Source organism: Austrofundulus limnaeus, unplaced genomic scaffold (assembly GCF_001266775.1).
Source record: "Austrofundulus limnaeus strain Quisiro unplaced genomic scaffold, Austrofundulus_limnaeus-1.0 Scaffold384, whole genome shotgun sequence".
NCBI classification, from domain to species: Eukaryota; Metazoa; Chordata; class Actinopteri; order Cyprinodontiformes; family Rivulidae; genus Austrofundulus; species Austrofundulus limnaeus.
In genome coordinates, this window is record NW_013952786.1 from 104398 (window position 1) to 117878 (window position 13481).

The 13481-nt window shown below is 39.4% G+C and overlaps 1 protein-coding gene across 1 annotated transcript in view; it reads right to left on the minus strand.

Moving 5' to 3' along the window:
- Positions 1 to 1487: 1487 nt before the first annotated feature.
- Positions 1488 to 13481, minus strand: part of LOC106528477 (nucleosome-remodeling factor subunit BPTF) — a gene marked incomplete in the record, with an annotated part of 47818 nt that continues 35824 nt past the window's right edge. The window contains 7 exon segments of the mRNA XM_014023652.1: positions 1488 to 2798; positions 6730 to 6916; positions 8175 to 8259; positions 8852 to 9044; positions 10762 to 10935; positions 11054 to 11382; positions 11460 to 11685. Of these exon segments, the coding sequence (XP_013879106.1) occupies positions 2792 to 2798; positions 6730 to 6916; positions 8175 to 8259; positions 8852 to 9044; positions 10762 to 10935; positions 11054 to 11382; positions 11460 to 11685 (1201 nt within the window).

The window sequence follows — 13481 nt, forward strand, 5'->3', positions numbered from 1 at the left end:
ATATAAAATTCTACTGTTGCATTTGTTTCCTGGTTCTTTATTCGCGCTGGAGTGACTAAAGACAAATTCCTACAGCTGGTCATAAGAGAAATGCGGTCGGCCCCTCCATCGCTTAGCTTATGAAATATACGATGGAGAAAAAAAAGTTTTTTTACTCTGATATATAATCACAAACTACAGGATATACTATATACTGACTGGACAGAACATCAGTACCAGTAATATCTACACAGTTCAGCCTAGTATTAGTAAAGGTAATTTTACTGTTGTCTATTACATTTACCTCTCACAATGTTATCCTAACATAATAACAATATTAATAAAAAAATTGTTGGAACAGCAAATTTGTCTTCATGTGATGGAAAGGGGCTTCTACTGTAAACACATTAGCAAAAACCTATAATGAAAAGTTCCCAGACTGCTTTTAGCAGGGGTGCCCAAACATTTTCCCCAAGCGGGCCAAAATGAAAATCTATCCAGGGCTGTGGGCCAAATGCTGTAATATAAATTATAATACATGAAATACAAATACTTTTTAAAGTCCTTTATTTTTAACGATTAAGCTATGCAATGGCCCTCTTTTGTTTTAGTCTGTGCACGAAAGTCTACCATACGCTCAAATAGCAAAGGCTCATGGGACATTTCATAAATTGATAAAATATGAGTTTTGCAATATGAGTGTACAAATCTACATGTGGGGTTAAATCTGGTCTAAATATTTCTTGTCATTTCGTGTTTCATGTTTAATCCCTAATAAATCAAAGATAAAGTCAACATTATATAGTCATTTGTCCAATGGAAACACTGTGTTTCTACCTATAGGATAACAGGTTACAACCTTGCAACTTTGGCAACTGTTGGTGGGCCAAATCAAATGGCTTGGTGGGCTTGGCCTGCGGGCCCCACTTTGGGCTCCTCTGGCTTATAGATTTCTTTTGAGCAAATATTTTTTTTTACATATCACATCAGCAATTTTCTCAGCTTTAATTTAAGCCATATTTGATAGAAATCGGATAAGAAATGAGGGTGCTAYGAATATTTTTGTGACAGATTGATGTGCATCCTGCATTGAAACTCTACCGTTTCGTTGACATGACTCAATGCATAGCAATGGCTCCTACGATGGCGCACGATAAGTCACGTGATGTCCAATCCAGTAATATAGATCAATGGCATCGCCAGCTGCAAGAAGGCGCCAGAAAACCGAAGACGCTCCTCTGGCTAAATGCCTGTTCACAGGGCTGTCACACTACAGAGGCTACGAGACCAAGACAAAGAAAACAAACAAGCAGGCAAATGAAAATGATCATCCTCATTTTAATTTATCAACATAATTTAGCGAATTGATTTATTGCTTATGGCGACAGGCCTAGATAAAACTAAAGCGAAAGAGCGGGGGAAAACAAAACATTTCTAACAAAATAAGTTTCCCACAGAAGCTACAGGATTAATGAGGTTAATCAGTGAAGACCCAACCAGTTTAGTTATTTTTCCTTCTCATGGAGTGGCTACATTTGTAGGACTGGCCACAAAAACAGACAACAAAAAAAATTAGTCAGCAGCTGCCCAGTTCCTGGTCTGAATCGGGGGTAAAAATAAAAAAAGGGCTATTCAGTCCCCATCTTCTCCCTCTTTAAATGTGCAATGAAGGCGGTAGATGGTGGAAGTGTGACACCAGTGTGCAGGAGGGCCCACTTTCCTCCAGAGAGAACCGACACCACAACAGGTCCTAATAAATCAGAGGCGTCTCTTTACGACACTTTTTTTTTAAAGGAAGGGACCTAAGATGTTGCTGACTGTAGCTTGTTGTTATGAGACCTAAAGAGACAGGCAAAAAGAGGAGGAAGAAAACAGTTGGAAAACAATTTCGTTGTTTCTTTTTTTTTTATTAAAAGCTTTACAATATATGACAAAAATATAACTAATGGAAACATACAAAAAAAAAAAAAAAAAACAAGTATCGGATGCCAGTGGGTCAGACATTTTGATGCAGACAAAGCAGCCATGTTGGTTAAATGTCACTGAAATGGGATGTCGGTCCAACAACATTTATACAACTTTTTATTTATTTTTAAACATGTTTCGAACCCGGAGGCAGACAAGCTTATCGCATTTGGAACAGGAAACAGGAAAGCTAGACTAGATTTTTACTCCAATCTATGTTTACATTTTCTATCATTATTTTCTTCTGAACATAAGAATAGTCCTTCACAAAAAAATAGAATATGAACATAACATTATACATACGTACAAGAAAAAAAAACGTTCAAAGCTTTTTATTTTAATTTTTTTGTTAAACTGAGGTAAATATGTTAGCAAGAAAGTTCTGTCAAATTAGAATATAAATTATGTGTCGATAAAGCCTAAATCTGAGTTTACAACCAAAATCGACAGCGTTTGTTTGTTTTTGTTTTCCTGAAAACCACAGCTACAGAAAAGGAACGACAAGCTATGCAAAACTTTGCTTCACTTCATATCCAACCTGCACTAAATTCAAACGTCAGCTAGTGTGAGAGTGTAAAAAAATACATTTTTCCTTGAATCATTTTTGCTACCAACATGGCTGCAATTATAAAACAGTAGAAACTTTTTTTGTCCTTTTGTTTGGTTTTAAAATAATAATAATAATAATATTAATAAAAAATCCTCACACCTAATGTGCGGCCTATTATATGCACTTTATTACAAAGTTTTTGATGCTGTTTTAAACAAGTAAAAACAGCCACCAACATCCAGGGATAGAAAATTAAGTTTTGTTTTAAGAGTGACCCCGGCACCCTGGAGTTTGACATCACAATCTGCAAGAGAGAGGAAAAAAAAAAAGAAGAGTGGACGGGAGTCAATACTGTTTAAATCACAGAGAAGCTGGAGGAAAGACATGACATTTCTAATGTTACTGATGTAATGAGACATGAAAATGCAACATTAAATATAAACCATCACATCAAACTCAGGATCAAAAGAGATTTGGTCAAAGTAAATCAAGCAAGTTTTGAGATTCCCGGCTTTCTGAGCTACATTTTGATACCTGGATCATCCTGATATCGTGAGGAGTTCCAGAGATAGGGTTTCATTAGTCTTGCTTATCTGGATGTCCCCTGGAAAATCTGTCTAAATCTTGTTTTTCTTTTGAGTATTCCAATAAAGATGTATTGAGTGTTGACAGCATTTGAATGAGGAAAGCTCAAACCATATTTGGATATTTGGATTTCCCAGTTGGTAATGAAAGCAGCTTTGCTAACATACAGGGAAAGTGGCAGTAATTGACGAGTTTACTGCTCAAAATCATTGTTGGTACTGCTCAGAAAAGTGACGGGTTCTGCTTTAATGAAACGTTTCGTCTCTCCTCCAAGAGACTCCTTCAGTCTGAGGAGTTTCAGGTGAACTCCACATGGTGGATAAACAATTTTCATGATGATAATCAAATCAGTTGTTCCCATGCAAAAGGGGACCCTCAGCCTAACAATTCATCATTAATGCTCTTATTAGCTCTTCTGTTCATACAGGGTCATGTGCTCCATCACCTGACTATTGTTGGGACCCAGATTCACAGCTTTTGCTCACAGGGGGCTGAGTCATACTTGCAATAACAGTGTTGTAGGAAAAGGACAACTGGACACGAAGGCCTCCACCTCTGTTTAATGATGGACGGTCTTTCTTCACAAAGATGGCTTCTTTTACTCCTCTCTCAAACCAACGTTCCTCTCTATCAAGGATGAGAACATCTTCATCTCTGAAAGAGTGACCGCTGGCCTGTAGATGAGTGAAAACTGCAGAGTCCTGACCCGATGATGTAGCTCTTCTGTGCTGGCTCATTCTTTTGAACAGTGGCTGTTTTGTTTCCCCAATGTATAACTGATCACAGTCCTACTGACACTTAGCATCCACAACATTGCTCTGTTTGTGTCAGGGGACCGGATCTTTGGGGTGAACCAGTTTTTGCTCTAATGTGTTTCCGGGTTTGAAAGCCACTGGGACGTCATGTTTATCCTAACTGGGCTTTCCTGAAAGCAGACAAGAAACCCAAACAGGATTCTAGCCGAGAACCAGGTGTAAATGAAGACCCTAAACCCAGACCCAAACCAGTCGTCATTCCATATGTGGCGGGAGTTTCAGAGAAACTGAGACGTTTATTCTCTAAACATGACGTCCCAGTGGCTTTCAAACCCCAAAACACGTTACGACAAAGACTGGTTCACCCCAAAGATCACACTGCCTGCAGCTCTGCGCCGGTGTGAAGCATGGAGGTGCTCTATGAAGCATGTGCAGGAAATGCAAGATCATGAAATAAAGGCAGTGATGAATGTGGAAGTCAAACCAAATCAATTAATTCTGTGGAAGACAGACTGGAAACAACAGTTGAATCTGCATCGCTGTTGTTTTTCTTTAGTCCATTCAGAATAAAATCCACATATTATGTATGCATATACTGCACGCTACATGTTGCTATCTGCTTCCCAAACTGAATGATAAATTTTGACAGCATGTATATCATAAATACAACCATATATTTATTAATATAGCTAGGATAGTGACAAAATATTGCCTGCCTTTGATGATTTTTTTAAAAAATACGAATGTTGTGCTCGTTCCTTTTCTTGTTGGTGCGGTGTGATCTTTGTAGATTGACTCGGTACTTGCTCTGCCGTTTGGCTAAAACAGGACTGAATCTAATTTTGGCGGATGGTCATGCGCACGCCATCGCCCTGCGGATGCGGTGTAAATGCTCTCATTGACAATAATAGGCGTGTTTTTACTGCCGAGGTCAGAGCAGAGCGGACACAACGTGAATCGGGGTTAAGAAGAAAGGCGGCTGAAGTGATGCACCTATCCTGCTTGGTGCCTACTAGGGGCAGGATATGATCTGAGATCTACGTGATCTGGTCTAGGTTCAGCAATGGTATGAAGTCAGCTGACTACCTGAATATACTGATTGATTCCATCAATGGTTTTTTTCTTCCCTGGTGGCACAAGCATGTTCCAAGATGACAGTGCCAGGATTTGTTGGGCTCAAAGAGTGAAAGAGTGGTTCAGGAACCATGGGTTGAGCCCCACAGGGTCCAGACCTGAACCCCATTAAGAATCTTTGGGATGTGCAGTGGTACGAATCTCCTGACATCAATATAAGAGCTTGGTGAAAAATTAAAACTCTGGACCAGGGGTGCCCAAATATTTTCTCTGAGAGGGCCAAAATTATGATCAATCTGAGGGCCGTGGGCCAAATGCAATAATATAAAAAATGTAAATACATCTTAAGTAAAGTTGTTTTATTTTTTTTATGATTAAGCTAGTAGCCAGTATGGTGGCTGACATTATATTTCTTTTTTTTCAGCCCATACACATGGAGAAAATTATTTTCGGGCAGCAAAGGCTCATGGGACTTTTCATAACTTAAAATTTGAGTATTTGGGGTCTTATAAGGTGTGCAACTTTACATATGGGCTTAAATCTAATCTAAATGTCTCTTGTAGTTACTTGTATTTTATATTTAATCTTAACATAATTACAATCTAGTAACCAGGACAACTGCTGGTGGGCCAAATCAAATGGCTTGGTGGGCCAATTTTGGCCCACGGGCCAAACTTTGGGCACCTCTACCCTGGACAGAAAGAAATGTGATATTGCAGAAGCTTGTGAAAACATTGTCACAGTGAATGTGTGACATAATCGAAACTAAAGGTGATCCAAACAAATATTAGTGAGTTTTTGATCAGGCTGTATTTTGGACATTTCCGTCACTGGACCAATACATAAAGTATTCATCCTATTCTGACAAAACCCAATTATTGCTAGTTTTTTTCCTACAAACTGCCAATTATACAACTAAACAACTTGTCACTTAATCCTGATTTGATGTGATGGGTCACAAATGTGCTGAAAGAATTAAAGCACAGCAAAACAAACAAAAAGACAGCATCGATAATGTTACTGAATGAAAAAAGTTATACATTTATAGATGAAAGTCAAATTTCTTCTTGTGTAAACAAATGGGGAAACATGTTTCATATTTTTAATTAAAAATACAGATGCTTTTTTAATAGTTTTTTTTATTGTTTTGTACCACTTAAAACTATAGGCACTAAGAGAAAACCGGCCAGGGTATTTAATAAATGGTAAAAATGGTAGCAGGTTGTTATAAGTAAAAATGAGAGAAATAGTCCTGTAAAAACAGGCAAAGTGGATGACTTTACGGAAATGTACAGAAACGGGACATTAAAGTGGGAATCTTTGGAATTCTAAATTATAAATCGTTTCAAGAGAATTATGGAAATTTATTAGAAATTTGGGGTAATGTAAATGAAATGGTTCATATTGAAACAAAATTATAAATATCTTGCTTTGCCACAAGCATATGATGTTTAATTTATGAAATTAACAAATCTAATGGCCTAATCTGTGGATGATGTCATTGATTACCAAAAATGGTAAAGACTTATGTAGCACCTTTTTAGCCAACCAGAATACTCAAAGCTCTTTACAACATAATCTATGCCCTCATTTAACCCTCCACACATTCATCCAGCTCTTTACTATGTCTTTACAAAGTTAATCTGAATAAATCATCCTATAAAGACCAATCAGATATTTAGATCTTATTCATACATCAATGGGTCACAATTATCAGGCTACTTTTTCCTTTTCTCTTATTCAGGATATCAAGATGTGTCCCCCTTTTTATTTTTATTTTATTCATCAGCTGTTCAGTGTTTAAAATCACCAACATCTTACCTGCTGGCTTTGAAGCCTTTGAGCTTCTGGACAAAGAAGTTCTCCAGAACCTCGGCACACTGGTAAAAGGGCGAGTCGCTGGGATTGTAGTATCGGCAGTTGTCGAAGATTTTGGTCATGTCTGCTACAAATTCTGTCAGCTTGATGTACTCCCGTTTGTGTAACCTCTCCTCCATGGTGGACAAGTCTGAGAGGAGAGATTGGAATCGTGCATTCAGGACGTTGGACTGCATACTTTTGTCAGAAAAAAAAAAAAAAACAGTGAGGATGCACAGGACACAGTTTGGGGTTTTCTGAAAATCGGTGAGCTCGCTTTGAAATTCTCCCAGTTTATGTGGCGTCCGCTGGACAGAGAGAGAAAATACTGCATCACTTTAAAAGTGACAGCAAAAATCCAGAACCTCTGCCAGAGTTAACCTCGACCTTCTCACACTTCCAGACAAGTTACTGAGATGTGACCTATTTATCATTCCTGAGGAGAGCATCACTGCTCCACAGGAATGCTTGAAAAACACAGCAAATATCAGAGCCTCCACTTCCACGTTTCCCCTGAAAAGCAGTTTTCAGTGGCAGCAGCCTTGTTAAATCAAATTAAAGACACCGAATAAATAAATAAATAAATAAATAATACAAGTGCATTAGTGAGGAAGCTGGCTGGCAGCTTCTGTTGCTCTGCACAGCTTTCCCAGGCAAACATATCCGACTCTTATCCTCTTTAGCGCCCCACCCAACTTGCTAACAAACCTCACGGTCAGTATCAAAGACCTCCTTCTTCTCCGTCATCAGATCTCATCTAAGAACCCTCCATAAACGACCAACGGCCGCAGCCACATCAGCCAAATGCTTCCTTTTATTTTCATTTTTTTTATTTTTCCTACAAACCAACAGGGTCCTGTTTTTTGTATGGTGGGGGGGTTTGAAGGACTGGAGTTTCCAGAATCGGGCCAACATGTAGCGAAGTGTGGGGCAGGTTTTCTTTCCACCGGCGGGGCCCCAAGCAGCTCATTAACGGCTTGTTTGTATGGAAGTTCAAAAAGGCCCTGTTGACGCAAGTCACCATTTACATGGTCGGTTTGATCTGAGTCGGAGGGCTTCCTCCCAGTTGGCCTTCTGTGCTTTAGTGTTTAAGATAGAAAGTGTTGGAATTACTTCAAAAGTTAGAGCAATTATGAAATGAAAACAGTTTTCCCCGAATGGAAAACTCCCAATTTAATCGAAAATATAACCTAATACCGTTTACTTCATAACGGATAACAACTAAATCACCAAAACAAAAAGTGTGCTGGCTTATTAAACAAGTAAATAAAACGTATTAATGAATAGATGTATATTAACAATTAAGAAGAAAATTCATGATGTACAGTTCAACCTTTACTGTAATGGGAGTCCAAACATTAAGATCACACAATAAGAATTTAAAGTCACATCATTGTGACGTGTCTCACCCATTGGTTCCTTGATTACCCTGTAATAATCAGGGGCGTCATTCGTATCCACTGGCTCCAGGAATGGCCATGCCATTTTATGTGCCTGCAGAAGGAGTGAGGGACAAAACGGGAGGAAAAAAAAAATGAAACAAATTCTTGAGAAAGTTGAAACCAAAGAAAAACAAACAGCGCCATGAAAATTACACTGAAAGCAGGTGGGTCAACACAGATGTTCGGTTCTAGTGCCCCTCCCAGTTTCACTCTCACACAGACCGCTGGACAAAGGAGGAGAATGAGAAGAAGAGAGGGAAGTTAGCAGTGAAGAAAGGAAAACACTTGGGTTAGGCGGATGTCCAAGGGGGAAAAGGCCGACACATCAGATAAGACGGACACAGAAGGCTTTTGTTTGCTGCTCTTGCACCGAGCCGAGGGTTTTAAGAAGCAGCGTTTATAGTGTCGGGCCGACCGCAGATGGTGAAGAAGGCTACAGAGCTGCTGTTCCACCTGGCTGGGTGTTTGTTTAGCGTGCGTGCAGGGATGTAGTGGAAAGTAAATCTGCCCCAGAAAACACCTCCCGGTTTGCAGGACTAACTTTGGCACTTGCACCAAATCAGAGCTTCAATGTTGGCGTCTCGCCTCATGAACAACAAACACGTTTATTTGTCAAACACAAGAAGAGTAAGCCTTCTGCTCACCTGCAAGGAACGCAGGATCCTTCGCAGGCCTTCGTGGTCCTTGTCTGTGAGCGGAGTGAAGACCGTCATGGCGTCCTCCGTGGACTGACACTGCGGGCACACGTACTCGTCGATGTGGTTAGCCTCGCTCTGCAGGATTCCCACACAGCGACCGTGGTACCAGTTCTGACACCGATCACAGCCGATGTAAAACCTGTAAAAATAATTTAAAAATTTGACCTAAAGAAAACTAGTAAGGTGCTCGTGTAGAAAAAAGTAATGAAGTGGTGACTCCGTTTTTCATATTAAAGTGGACAAAATCCTTCTTTTTCACAGTTAAATCATTCAGTTGGGGTCTATAAAAGTGGAACTAAAATGCTTTGATCTGAATTCCTACTTATTGTAACTCCACAGGACCCTCCTTTACACCACTGTTCTGAGGTGCGTTTAAGATCAACTCGTTTTATTGCTGTCTCTTTAAATTTAAACAAGGTGCCCACTCCCCCCCCCCCCAGGTCTCACTTCAAATGACCCATCAACGTAGCACCGAGACTAAATTCAACTTTTCTGCACCTACCTGCAGACTCCAAATACGCAACAAAACATATTTAAAAGGGATCCCTGATTAGTTGTAACATTAGACTTTATTTGATAAATACTTATTTTAACTGTAAAATAAAGACTGTAAAAATACTGTAGGCTGTTTAGTTTTGTAAATTTTTAAAAATATATTTTAACACGGATGGAGCCATTTTATTTACACACAAAGCATTCTGGGTAAATGATGACATGGATAGGTCCTCGGTGTGAGCGAGCTATATCCACCCTGAAGGTTAATCTTGGACAATATCTGATGATCGACTCTTTTAAATGAAACCAGAGAGCGTTGACAGAGAGGAGAAGGTAGAAATGACTCAGCCTGTAACTGAAAATATAGATGGAGGACAACAGAGCTGCTTCATGGAAGAAGAACCTCAGCTTAGCCTGTTAACCTTTGTGCTAGCACCAATGCTATATTGCCTTATATGTATTAGCTTGGCGCTAGCGCGACAAACAAACAAGCTAAACTGAGGTCCTCCATCTATATTTTCAGTTTCAGGCTGAGTCATTTTTGTGTTCTTCTCTGTCATGTGGATGGAGGACCTCAGTGACGAGAGGAGAATGTGTAGCGCTGAGCTAATACATATATATAGTGATAGCATCGGGGCTAATGCTAAAGCAGCTCTGTTGTCCTCTTTCAGTTCCAGGCTGAGTCATTTCTACCTTCTCCTCTCTGTCAACGCTCTCTGGTTTCATTTAAAAGAGTCGATCATCAGATATTGTCCAAGATTAACCTTCAGGGTGGATATAGCTCGCTAGCAGCCTCGCACCGAGGACCTATCCATGTCATCATTTACCCAGAATGCATTGCGTGTAAAAAAATGGCCCCGTCCGTGTAATATATTTTTTAAACTTTTTGTTTAAAAATTATAAAAACTGAACATACTACAGTATTTTTACAGTCTTTATTTTACAGTTAAAATATATGTTTATTAAATAAAGTCTGATGTTACAACTAATCGTGGATCCCTTTAAACCACTTTTTTCAGGTTTGTCAGGAATTTTGAAATAAATCGTATGCTACGCTTTTGCTTAAGTTTCCTGAAAATGTTGAAAAAAATTACTTGGATGATTATTTTAGTGGGGGTGTTGTTTTTTTAATTGGATTTTAGATGAACTGGAAACATCTTGATTAGACTACTGTGGTACTACTGGTATAAAAAAAATGAACAGTATTTTAACAACAGTGTTCAGTTCTGCACCATTTATGATTCTCTTTGCCCTTTCAGGTACATTTTTTTAATTTGTTTTTGTCCGTTTCAGACAGAACAAAACTTGCACAGAGAGAAGAAACTCAAAGCGGGGGCACAAACACTCTCCCAGCTCCTTACTGAGACTCATCGTATGGGGTCTGACAGATGCAGTACAGCTCCTCTGTGCTGCTCTCCCGGCCCCGTTTACACTCCACACAGATGTAGTCGTCCATCTTCTTCGCCTCCTTCTCTGTGATGCCCACGCAGTCTCCGTGGTACCAGTTAGTGCAAAGGTCGCAGCCGATATAAAACCTGCACACGGGACCAGAACGATGATGGTAATAAAGCTCTTCAGATTATTATAACAAGTAAAAAGAGCATATACTGTAACGATCTGTATCTGAGAGCTGGGTAGGTTAGGAAACTATACTTGGTCTCGTCGTAGGGCGTCTTGCAGATGCAGTAGAGCTTCGTGTCCTTCTTGCTCTCCTTTGCACTCGTCGTCGAGATCATCTTCTTCTTCTTGGACTTGGCTGCGGTCGCCGTCTCCCTCTCCTCTTCCCGTTTCCTCTTGTGCGTGGTGGAGGAGACGATGGCGGCGAGGTGGTGCTGAGACGAAGCGCCGTGTTTGTGGAACAGAGTTTGCTGTTTGTGGCTGTGGGCTGCAGCAGCTGCTGCCACTTGAGCTGCCTGCAGAGCTGCTGCTTGGGCCTTTTCCTTCTCCCGCCGCATCCGCAGCAGGTCTCTCTTCAACTCCTCCTGAGGACAAATCCGGCAGTCAGAGTTTTTCTTATTAAAAGCTTTTTTTTTAAATAAATAGTACCACCTTTTATTACCTGAGCCTCTAGCTGCAGCTCTTTGTCGAGAAGTGCCCGCTTCTTCAGAATCTCCATCTTGAGGCTCTCTTTGTGTTTGTAGAGGAGCGCCGAGAGCTTGCTAGCGTTAGCCAACCTCCTCTTGGCCTCCACGACCTCTTCCTTCTTTCTCCTCTTGGCCTCCTGCCGCTCATCTTTGTCTATTCGGTCCAGGATGAACTTCATCACTTGGTTGCACACAATCATCCTGAGCAGGAGAAAAAGGAAATTAGTCTTTGTTTTCTATCTTACTCATTTGTTGAAACGTGCACTTTAGTCAAACTTAGGGATGCACCGATATGAACATTTCAGCCGATATTGATATCCAATATAATTATTGCTGTTATGGCCGATAACGAATATTTACCGATATTACACAAACACACAAATTATATTATACATATATGCACAAACACACTTGGGTCTTTGTTTGATACTGTAAAAAAATCAACTAGACCTCTGACATGGCTCCCTTCTTCAAGTATTCCTGGCTGCTCAGTGTCAATTTCACTCTTATGATCAAACAGATGTTGCTCAACCAACCCTCTCCACTCCCAAAACAGAAAAACAAAGATAAAAAGTGGAAAATCAATATCAGACATTAATATCAGCCCAGTTTTACATATTGGACCGATACCAATATTCTAAAAAATGACCAATATCAGCAGATACCAATATTAGTGCAGATATATAGTGCATCCCTAGTCAAACTTGTGTGTTCTTGCTATGAACAGACACAGCAGCAGATCATAAAAACACTTCATACGTTACAATAAAGTTGGGTATACAATACACAGTAATATTCTGTGCCTGTAAAATAAAACGCAACATCTCATCTAAAAGAAACAGCTTCAATAACAAAATCACGAAGAACCCATTTGAAAAACTGGCTTATTAGATATATATTTTATAGGGGTGCAACGATACAGAAAATTCACAATTCGGTTCGACTCTTTAGTCTCACGGTTCGATATTTTTTCGATACAAGAAAGAAAAATGTCCATGCCCTTTTTAACTTGTAATTTATTTAAATTAATTATGAACATTTGTTTAACTTTAAAAGTACAGTTTTTAAATTAAATGTTGCTGAAACAGCAAGTTTCTCAGTGGATCTGTGCTCAAAAATGCAGCCTAGGTGGAGTAGTCGAACACAGATCCACTGATGCTTCAACACAGAGCATCCTCACAAGACAAGTTGATAAAATAAATGTTAAAAATCTGTATTGTTCGATACAAGTGTGTATTGAACCTAAAGCACTGTATTGAATGGTCGATACGGGTACAAGTTTTGTTGCACCCCTAATATTTTAAGATGTTTTTAAGCTGTATAAACACAACAGACTTAATGAGAGAAAATAAACTAATAAAAGGCCCAAGAGGGCAATCATATGTGATGCTAAAATTCAGAACAATCAGGTCACAAACACTGAAACATTAAGACTCTCTGTGTCGATGTACAATAAGATGCTTTTAATTACAAAGTCTTGGCCTTGATTGTGGTTTTGACCTCATATCTCATTCCTATCTGGCTGAAAGTTTGTGCTCCTCCATCAACAAACCATATGAGAGGAAAAAAACTAAACTAAACTAAAGAAAAAAGCAGCAATGGACAATCATTTTTCTACATTATTTTTCTGTTTAATGCTAATAAAACATTTTTTGTTAGGTATTAACGGGTTAAAAGTGCAGATGAATAGAAAATGACGTGCGGAGTTCTTAAACCCGTCATGATTTATACTCCTGCAAATTAAATAAAGGCTAACAAAACGTTAGTGATGAAGATTTGCAGATAAAATCTCCAATTCATAAGAGCGAATGTCGGCGTGGGACAATAAATCCACATTATTTATGGGCCTCTGTTCCCAGTGTGTTCACTTGTGTTTGCTAATATTCACAAATAAGATCGAAAGTCGATGCCATGTTTGAGCGCGCTTTACTGCGAACACACACACACACACACACACACACACACACACACACACACACACACACACACACACACAC